The sequence below is a fragment of the Salmo salar genome, chromosome ssa27 (assembly GCF_905237065.1).
Source record: "Salmo salar chromosome ssa27, Ssal_v3.1, whole genome shotgun sequence".
NCBI lineage: Eukaryota > Metazoa > Chordata > Actinopteri > Salmoniformes > Salmonidae > Salmo > Salmo salar.
Genome location: NC_059468.1, coordinates 9,465,974 through 9,476,436, shown reverse-complemented (window position 1 = coordinate 9,476,436; position 10,463 = coordinate 9,465,974). Strand labels below are relative to the sequence as shown.

Sequence of the window (10,463 nt, the reverse complement as noted above, 5' to 3'; positions counted from 1 at the left end):
CTGGTGACACTGTCAGTTATTTATTGAGAATTCAAGCCACACTTAACCAGCATGGCTACCACAGCATTCTGAGGCAATATGCCATCCCATCTGGTTTGCGCTTAGTGGGACTATCATTTGTTTTTCAACAGGACAATTACCCAAAACACACCTCCAGGCTGTGTAAGGGCTATTTGACCAAGAAGGAGAGTGATGGAGTGCTGCATCAGATAAGCTGGCCTCCACAATCACCCAACCTCAACCGACATTGAGATGGTTTGGGATGAGTTGGACTGCAGAGTGAAGGAAAAGCAGCCAATGCTCAGCATATGTGGATCTCCTTCAAGACTGTTGGAAAAGCATTCCTCATGAAGCTGGTTGAGGGAATGCCAAGAGTATGCAAAAGCTGTCATCAAGGCTAAGGATGGCTACTTTGAAGAATTTCAAATATAAAATATATTTTCATTTGTTTAACACTTTTTTGCTTACTACATGATTCCATATGTGTTATTTCATGTTGATGTCTTCACTATTATTCTACAAAGTAGAAAATAGTAAAAATGAAGAAATACCCTTGAAGGAGTAGGTGTGTCCAAACTTTTGACTGGGGCTGTATGTATGTATGTATATATATATTACAATGAAGCAAGCATGGCTTTGAACAGATGTTTTCTTTTGACTGGCTATGTACCATCTTAAAACAACAGGCAGGTACGTACAGCACAGAGGTCTATTAGGTCATCATTTTCAAAGGCTGATAGGAAGTTGTAGAATTATTGTAGAATGAATTAGACTGCAATAAAACTGGAATGGAAATAACCAACTCGTCACTTTTCAGACGAGCTATTATCTCTAATAATAGTAGTCATTTCAATGCACAGTTCTCCAACATGTAAGTGAATTACATGTATTGGTAAGAGTTGAGACCTTGAATGGAGGAAAGTGCTTCTTCCTCAACATCCTCTTCCTCAACATCTTTCTCCTCAACATGCAGGGCTGCGGGTACAGGAGCCATGACTTTTTCTTTTCTTTAACTTGTGGATGTGGCATAGGTAGGAGCAGCTGTAGTCGGGCTGGAAGAGGTTTTCCCAACATTATCTTCCTCCTCTATGAGACAGAGAAAGAGAGCGAGAGATGGGGCATGTAAACCCATTTAGCCTTCAAATTTAAAAGGCACAAACTGTAACTTTGGCAATAAGACGAAGACAAACCCATTCATGTAATATTTACGATTTCCCCATCTGATAAATGTGAGATTGCGAGGCCCATTCGAACACACCATCGGACAGACAACTGATCTCACCCAGCTCCTGGAAGAGAAGGGGTTGATCTTCTTTGAGACACTTGAAGGTCATACAACTCTCATTTGATCCTGGGGGGATCTTTTCTTTGTGTATTTGATCGTACGCCTCCTGTTGCATCATGCCCTTTCCAAGCAGGTAATCCACTATTACCACGGTGACCCTCTTAATGAGTGTGCACATCCACAAACGCAACACCTTGGATTCAGATGAGAAAAATAAGTGTTTATTTTTCAGGAAAACTTGTAATCTTTTACACTGGTGATGATTTGAAGCAAGATTATTTTTCACAAGTTACATGTTTATTTTGAAAAAAATGCAAATATGTGATATAGCATTTATTGCATCTCTCCTCAAAATGTTTTTCATAGTGCCTCTATGAGATGAATGGTAACCCTGAACGCTCTTGCTAACCCTGAACGATGTCATCTTGATCACGGTCCATATTTGTAAACTATTTCACAGAAGCAAGGCTGTAACGTAACATTTGGCAAAAGCTAAAGGGTCTGAACACTTTCCGAATGCACTGTAATAGTTTATCGGAATAGTAATAGATTGGACAGAAAACTATTTTTCCTCAGAAGTGCGCACCGGTTTTCCCTGTCGTAAAAAAAATAAAAGGTACATTTAGTGACGGTTATGAATAACCCCTAGAAAGTTCACTTACATGAACAATAATAGCCTCTTTTTTTTGCCTGTTATCTTGTTCCTGGTCTTGTGTTTAAAGAGCAATGATCTGTGTGATTTGAATGCATTGATCTCTTATTGACTTGATCTGACATACGTCACTGACTATAGCTCCTGCCATCATGTGACCTGTTTCTCGTCTAAGGAACCAACAACAATATGGAGAGTCAAGCATTTTTCTTTAGAATACAATGCACTACTGAACTAGTCTACTTTTTGCTTCCATCTGGAAAATGGTTTCAGTTAAATGGTTACACCCACTTCTGAAGAACTCTCAATCACTCCTCAGAAAAGGTATACTTTCACTTTCCACTAGGTGTTGACAGACAAGTCCATCTACACATCTCTTGTCAACATCATTTAAGACTCAGACTTGAGTAAATGGGAACATTTTAGCATGCCATTCATGGTCCAAATGATTAGTTATACAGCCTCTGTTGGGCTTTAATGGAATGTACCCTGAATGCCAAGTTTGATTCACAGAAATAAAATGTAAACAGATCTAAATTAATGCGTGGATTTGAACAATTCAAGCATATACAAGACGTGCTCCTGAGGACTGAGACGACAAAATAATTTTCAGAAACCGATGACTTTTATTGACAACTAAGGCACGGCAGACAGGAATATTCTGCAGGAAAAAAAACAGACTCAGTCTTCTGAACAGAACAGAGGTGTGACTTATTATAAAACATTGCTATAGACTTTACTACTGGGTTCTTTCACGGGCGGTGGACTGGTTGGATGTCCGTTCAGGAGAAGGAAGAGGCCTGGGGGGGGGTTGGAGGTGTGTTGTGGAAACTTTACTCTTTGAGTGCCATGTGCAGACACAAGTCAATAACGCGGTTGCTATACCCGTACTCATTGTCGTACCTATGGGAGAGGGAGCAAGAGGAAGGAGTCTTTATAATGTATATAAATATTAAAAATTACAACATTGATTGTGTTGGGCGGGGGGGGGTTTTGGGGGTAGGTCTAGATAGATACATACCATGAGACCAGCTTGACAAAGTGGTCGTTGAGGGCAATGCCTGCCCCGGCGTCAAAGATTGAGGAACGTTTGTCGCCGTTGAAGTCTGTGGACACCACCTGGGGGGGTTCGGAAGCAACAGGCTTTAGGCTCATTATGTGAAAAACTGAAATGAACAAACCAATTAACTCTACTGCTCTACTGCTCCCTAGTGTTTGAACTCAGGTATTGCATCATATGACCTTGAGGCTCAGTGCATGAGTGTAAGGAACGCTTGGGCCCTGTTGATGTACTCTTTAAAATCGCATCCTTCCTTATTTCCTTCATTGTGGTCATCACTGACATGACAGCAACACAGATCCTTACTCACAGCTATCAAATCATGTTAGATCAGATTTCTTAAAGTATGGAAGGAATGATGCATTTTATAGTATTCAAGCAGGGTCTTGGAATGGGAAAATATTTACCTGGTCCTCCGTGTATCCCAGAATTCCCTTCATGGGTCCTTTGGAAGCCTCCTTGATGACTCTCTTGATCTCTTCATAAGGGGCCTGAGGCAGACAGGAGAAAACATTAAAATGTAGAACAATGTAACCAAATGGAGACAAATGCCTGTTGCATGTTATGTTGACAGTAAGGAAATGTGCAAAAACAAGGGTATCTTGTAGTTGGGTTGGAAGCGTGGGCAAGAGGAATTAGGTATTCGGAGTAGCTTTACTTGTGCATAACATCTATTTCAATAAAATGCCTCAAAAAGAGCAGAGAGAGCTGATTGGGAGACTTACAGCCTTCTCAAGACGGACAGTCAGGTCAACCACGGACACGTTGGGAGTGGGGACACGGAAGGCCATGCCTGTCAGCTTGCTGTGGGTCAGGAGGTTCAGTTAAAAAATGAATGACAGCCCTGGTTTTGATATACAGCTGAGGGATGGGGCTAGGGAAATGTAAAGCTTTGGAATATTCAGATGCGCCCTTAGTGAAAAGCACTATACAAATCCCATCCATTATCACCATGGTCGTAAAACCTCCATTACGAAACCAGTGGTCCCGGATTGGTTCATACCCGTTCAGCTCTGGGATAACCTTGCTCACGGCCTTGGCGGCGCCGGTGGAGGCAGGGATAATGTTCTGGCTGGCACCACGTCCATCTCTCCACAGCTTACCGGAGGGCCCGTCAACAGTCTTCTGTGTGGCGGTGACGGCGTGAACTGTGCTCTGGGGGAAGAAACAAGTGATATGGATGTTAGTCTAAGCAAGTTGTTGTTCATTAGGCACCAAACTGAAGAAAACGGGAAGTTACCATCTGAACTAATAAGAAAACCTAATTTAAAAATGTTCCACTGTGTACCCTAATGAACACAACCCAGGACTTGTGCAGAGCAGCAACATGGCTGTTGTTAGCATTAGCATGTACATTGACGTCTCTATTAATGTTAGCATTTACATCTCCACCAGTGTTGACCCACTTTTTACCGCTACATCCCAGTCCCTATGGTAATTGTGCTGTTTGGATCCATTCTTACCATGAGACCCTCAATGATGCCGAAGTTGTCGTTGATAACCTTGGCGATGGGAGCCAGGCAGTTAGTTGTGCAGGAGGCGTTGCTGTGAGGACATGACATCATTATCAATAATAATCAACATGCTCCCACTCGGAAAAGACGCTACGCCACTTCAACGTCTGTTACACCGACAACAAATCAGCATCTAGCCACTCCTCCACCCACCTTTGAACCACATTAAATCCTGCCTCTCTGAAATAAAAACCTGGACGCAACAGAACTTTGCCTTTGTGCTGGGTGTGTTCTTCCAGTCCAAACTCCAGAGTTTTGTCGTCAGGGTCTTTTCTACAGCGACACTCAGGGTCTAGAACTCCTTCTAGACCCTGAGTCCTTCTAGTCCTTCTAGTCCTGTCTAAACCTACCCATAACTCCCACTCCACCTCAGTTCCTTCAAATTTCTTGTTTGTTTTGCCTTTATGTTTCCTTTATTGCCCATTAGAAAAGCGGCATATAAGAACCATTATTGACAATATGACAGCGCCACAAATGTTGAGTAATTTAACATTGTGCCACACAGCCATAAAGTAATAATTTTAAGAGCAGCAACCTGTAGTTTTATTTTAAGCAAACCTGTATTAAAATCAATAGTTTTCCATGTTACCCAGTCTGATTTGTTGTTTTCTTACCTCAAGAGAAGATATGCGGCTGCCATATAATTTTAATACACGGTCTATGGAAATCCCTGTGAAGTAAACAATGCGAGTACACACAATTTGACAAAAATGGTGGAAAACAGTTCTGTTCCAAAATCTGTCAAACACCTTCTCTAGCGATATTGTCCCAATGTTTTCAGGCCACGTTTCATACTCGCATTCTCAGTAAGACTGAGAGGGAGGGTTTTTGACCTGCTGGAACTGAGTGTGTGTGTTTCAGTGATTGTTTGTACAAGTAACATATCACCATGTGGCAGGACTGTTTGTACAGGTCACACTGCGCCTTTAAAATAATGTTATGGTGGAGGGGAGTGGCTTACCTGACAACCTTCAGGGAGTTATCGTAATGATGGTGGTTGACACCCATCACGAACATGGGGGCATCAGCGCTGGGGGCGGAGATGATGACCCTCTTGGCACCTCCCTGCAGGTGAGCCTATGGTGGTGGTGGGTGGGGTGAGAGGTCAAAGAGTACATTTGTGTAACAAATACACAGCATCAAGGCTGCCTTGCTTGGTTCAGTCACATACAGCCGATGATATGCAAAATTGGTAGACTGGAGGCGATTAAAACGATTTACAACATGAAAATATATACAGCACTGTGCTTACTCACTGCTCACCCACAATATTATAGCCATGAAGTATTTAAACATATTTTTCACAGAATTCAAGTATAGACCATTGTCAATATGACCTACTTCCTACTGCTAGTGAACTGAGGTACTTACAGAGGCCTTGTCGATGGTGGTGAACACACCAGTAGACTCAACAACGTAGTCAGCGCCAGCGTCACCCCACTTGATCTGGGAAGGGTCCCTCCTGAAGATGGCAAAGAGATGGGAGAAGTTAGGATTAAACCACAAAACCAGGGTTAGAATAAATATATGAGTTGATCCCCCTTTGCTGCTATAACAGCCTCCACCCTTCTGGGAAGGCTTTCCACTAGATGTTGGAACTGCGGGGACTTGCTTCCAGTCAGCCACAAAAGCATTAGCGAGGTCAGGCACTGATGTTGTGCGATTAGGCCTGGCTCGCAGTCGGCGTTCCAATTCATCCCAAAAGTGTTCAATGGGGTTGAGGTCAGGGCTCTGTGCAGGCCAGTCAAGTTCTTCAACACCGATCTCGACAAGCATTTCTGTATGGGCCTCGCTTTGTGCAAGGGGGCGTTGTAATGCTGAAACAGGGAAGAGCCTTCCCCAAACTGTTGCCTCAAAGTTGGAAGCACAGAACTGTGTAGAACGTCATTGTATGCTGTAGCATTAAGATTTCCCTTCACTGGAACTAAGGGGCCTAGACCAAACAATGAAAAACAGCACAGACCATTATTCCGCCTCCAAACTTTACAGTTGGCACTATGCATTTGGGCAAGTAGCGTTCTTCTGGCATCCGCCAAACCCAGATTAGTCTCTCGGAATGCCAGATGTAGGAGTGCGATTCATCACTCCCAGAGAACGCGTTTCCACTGCTCCAGATTTCAATGGCGGTGAGCTTTACACCACTCCGGCTGACGCTTGGCATTGTGCATAGTGATCTTAGGCGTGTCTGTGGCTGCTCGGCCATGGAAACCCATTTCATAGAGCTCCCGACGAACAGTTATTGTGCTGATGTTGCTTCCAGAGGCAGTTTGGAACTCTGTAGTGAGTGTTGCAACCGAGGACAGACAATTTTTACGCGCTACAGCACTCGGCGGTCCCGTTCTGTGAGCTTGTGTGGCTTCCCACTTAGCGGCTGAGCAGTTGTGGCGCCTAGACGTTTCCACTTCACAATAACAGCACTTAGTTGCCTGAGGCAGCTCTAGCACAGCAGAAAACTGACTTGTTGGAAAGGTGGCATCCTAGTATGGTGCCACACCGAAAGTCACTGAGCTCTTCAGTAAGGCCATTCTACTGCCAATGTTTGTCTATAGGGATTGCATGGCTGTGTGCTCGATTTTTTTATACACCTGTCAGCAACGTGCGTGGCTGAAATAGCCGAATCCACTAATTTGAAGGGGTGTCCACATACCTTGTTTGGTCCAGCCTACTGCTAAGGCATTCCCAAGAGTCAATGTGAATGTTTAAGATACAGACAAATATACATATTGCCAGAAGTAGTATATAACCCATCAATTTGATTCTGCGCAAAACAGTGTCTCAGAAACAGTTTCATTTCAAACCATGCACAAAATAAGCCAATGAATGTACCTGGAGCATTAGTAAAAAGGAAAAACACTTACTCATGGAAAACTGTGATGTGCAGGTTGCCAATGATCAGCTTGCCATTCTCTTGTCTCACTTCACTGTGCATCCATACACCGTGAGTGGAGTCATACTTGAACATGTAGACCTACGGAACAACAACCTTTAGGGAGGTGTTCAATATGAGAACAGTAAACCTGTGCACCTGAGATTTTTCTAGAGTTTAACCGAAAGAAACCTGACCCACTCAAGGTCTGACTTCGGTAAAATATTTTTACATTTCTCCCTCAATTTCAGTAACCTATATTTTGATTTTACATTTCGGTGTATTAAGCAGTAGGCTGTGTGAAGTTCTCACCATGTAGTCCAGATCAATGAAGGGGTCGTTGATTGCGACGACGTTGACTTCACCGCTCTTGGCAGCGGCACGGGTCACCAGGCGCCCGATACGCCCAAATCTGAGAAGAGAAAAATTTTTAAATCAGTCTTACAGGTAATTCATATATATGCAAATTCATATTACCACACTATACCAGGCGGTGGCAGCAGCCATGTGACGCAGGCAGACACACCCACACCTAAAAATGAGTCCTGCACACAAGGGTCAACGGATGGCTCAGCAAAGGAGTCAAAGTTCATCAGAAAGGAGTCAACATGCATCAGAAAGAACACAAGGCAAAAAACAAAAGGTTTGGTAAGGTGTTCTGGCGAAAAATACCTTGTTATCAATTTCCTTTAACAAGTCATTTAGTTCTGGTCAGCAAAGTTACAGCATACTATACTTCACAAACCGTTTTGGAACTGCGAACAGTCAGCATGATCTTTTAGTCAGTCATTAGACATCATTTAGTTTCCATACTTAGGAGGAGTGAAATATCAGTCTCCAGGTCGCAGCGTTTCGTCTTTCAACTGGGCACAGTAAAACTGTTGGGTTGATTTTGGGAAAGGGTCTATCATAACAAACTTTAATCTTCCAGCAGTTTAGTGACAGCTGACTATTGGTCAAATAAAGGTTAGAGGAATAGGATTTGTAAGAGTTCCTCCAAACTGTCTCGCTGTGATCTCTGAACTTCAGCTGAAAAGGTTAGCGGGATATTATTAGATGGGTAGAATAAAGGAATGTGACAGCTGAGGAGAGGAAAGATACAAGAGTGTTGCAAAGAGGCGTTGTGACAACCAAACCATAAATAAGTAGAGGATGGTAGTGGCCAGACCAGGGAGGTGTTGAACACACCATAGCAAAATGAAAATAAGCATTTCTTATTGCACAAGTTCAGGTAGTCCCTTCTCATTTCGGCCTGTATGCTTCTGTTTTCGTTTCTAGTGAAAGCTGTACAACCCAGGCTTGTGAATTTGAGAGCAAGCGCCTATGGTATCAACTAGACTCAGCCGCAGGCTTATTTTATTTGAGCGGATGGTCAGGGGCCCGGAACATAATTACAAATAACTGCAAGAAGCCCAAACGGATATAATATTGAACTAAAACAGAATCATTTCAAAACTTGCTTACATTTGTATACGATATCTCTATTATGCATGGGAATACTTTGGAACAGATTTCCAGAATTAAAAAAATATTTAAAAAAAAAAAATCGCTTGGAGCTGATTTGCGGGGGTTTTTTTTCAGTCTTTTATGTCCAACAACATGCATACATATTTTTCGGAGAAAACTTGGAGCGACAAATAAATTATTTAAAAAATCACCCGCGGGCCGGCCGCCAGCTGGAGAACCCTGGCCTATGGCATGTACAGTACAGAAGTGCAATGCAGCCCAGGGTCTATCCTGAGACCCGATCCTGTCATCAGAGACGTCTTATGTTCTCTTTAAGACAATACCATTTAAAAGATCCTAAATTTGCCCAGTGACAGAAGCAGACACACCCCCAAGTAAAAACAGGAGTCTTACACACAATGCATGGCCCAGCAGTTTGGTCAGGCTTATGAACTTGAGAGCAAGCGCCTATGGAATGTACAGTACGGAAGTGCAATGCAGCCCAGGGTATTACCTTGTCACCTGATCCTGTCAACAGCCTGTTCTTTTTAAAATATATCATTTTAAAGAAAAATATGCAACTTACCCATTGATTCCAATCTTCACCATTCTGCCTGATCTTGTCTAGTTCGCTGAAGGTAAAACCAAATAAAATAATAGGTAATTAACTTGTGCGTTACGTAGCCCAGCACAGTGTGAACATGAGGCAAAATTTGAATAAGCAACTAAAGTCATCTATGTACAACAATACATTAAGCATCACTGATAAACCGTCAATACAGAAAGAAACTAGCAGTGATAGATGCCACAAAATAGGTGTATCTATAGAATCCCAAGAATTGCACAATGCATACATGACATCAGAATAATTTCAAAGAGCCCAAAAATGTTTCTCGCCTAAAATACTCAACTATCCATGCCACGTAAGCTAATTTATTCTCTCTCATCTACACAAATTGTAGCCTGCATCTATACAAATTGTAGTTATACAAGACAGCTATTCAAAACGCCAGGTAGGACTCCACCTGCCGAAGTGTAAATTGCCACAAAGAATCAACGCATAATTCTACAATGAAATGTCAAATTGGCTACGAAGCCATAAAGAGATGAATAAGTACCGTTTGTGAGTTGCTCTGTCCACTATGTTGGCAAGGTGCGCTAGCAATTTATGTTCCTATAGGGTCCATGAACACGCCCCCACGTGAACACCAACTCATGTGCACACGCCCCTTCAGAATGTCAAGTCACAGATGGATGGGGAGCCAAGGTCGTTGTCGCAATCGACACGAACATAAATTACAGAACAGGAAATTCATTTGAATGTCACCCACCACTATTGATGTGATCATCTTGGCTACATTGCGTGTGGAATGAGCTGGATGCATCTTGGCCCCCAAAAAAGAGGAAGATTTGTATTTGGATGGATTTGATAGTTAGATAAGAATTGTATTAACCAGCTGTTTGACATGAACTTTATTTAAAGGCTATAATCTTTGGGAAAACATTTTAATCATATTTTTCCAGGGCATTGGGTGTGCTTGGCTGCAAGACAGTCTTGCAGTGAAAGACAGTTGAAAGAACATGGGATGAAACCCAATGCTTCTTCGAGTGATAACAGTGTGTCCATCAATTGGCCTTTT

At 42.6% G+C, this 10,463-nt stretch overlaps 1 protein-coding gene across 2 annotated transcripts; it reads right to left on the bottom strand.

The window, feature by feature from the left end:
• Nucleotides 1-2,543: 2,543 nt before the first annotated feature.
• Nucleotides 2,544-10,081, bottom strand: LOC106588432 (glyceraldehyde-3-phosphate dehydrogenase). 2 transcript variants are annotated; one of them, XM_014177418.2, is made up of 12 exons: nt 9,942-10,081; nt 9,410-9,455; nt 7,690-7,789; nt 7,370-7,479; nt 5,883-5,973; nt 5,473-5,588; nt 4,461-4,542; nt 4,001-4,152; nt 3,723-3,801; nt 3,405-3,488; nt 2,959-3,056; nt 2,544-2,840 (listed from the first exon to the last, which is right to left on the bottom strand). In XM_014177418.2, the coding sequence occupies exons 2-12, from the start codon at nt 9,430-9,432 to the stop codon at nt 2,771-2,773; spliced, it is 1,005 nt and encodes a 334-aa protein (XP_014032893.2). In that variant the 5' UTR covers nt 9,433-9,455; nt 9,942-10,081; the 3' UTR covers nt 2,544-2,770. The 2 variants fall into 2 exon arrangements, with proteins under 2 accessions (XP_014032893.2, XP_014032894.2); XM_014177419.2 differs by lacking the exon at nt 9,942-10,081 and adding an exon at nt 9,849-9,867.
• Between the last annotated feature and the right edge of the window lie 382 nt (nt 10,082-10,463).

Coding starts and splice junctions, on each gene's coding strand:
- LOC106588432 (XM_014177418.2), bottom strand. CDS start 9,432: ATGGTGAAGATTGGAATCAATGG. Junction 7,790..9,409: donor GTGAAGATTGGAATCAATGG/GTAAGTTGCATA, acceptor TTCTCTTCTCAG/ATTTGGGCGTATCGGGCGCC. Junction 3,802..4,000: donor GTTATCCCAGAGCTGAACGG/GTATGAACCAAT, acceptor CCTGACCCACAG/CAAGCTGACAGGCATGGCCT.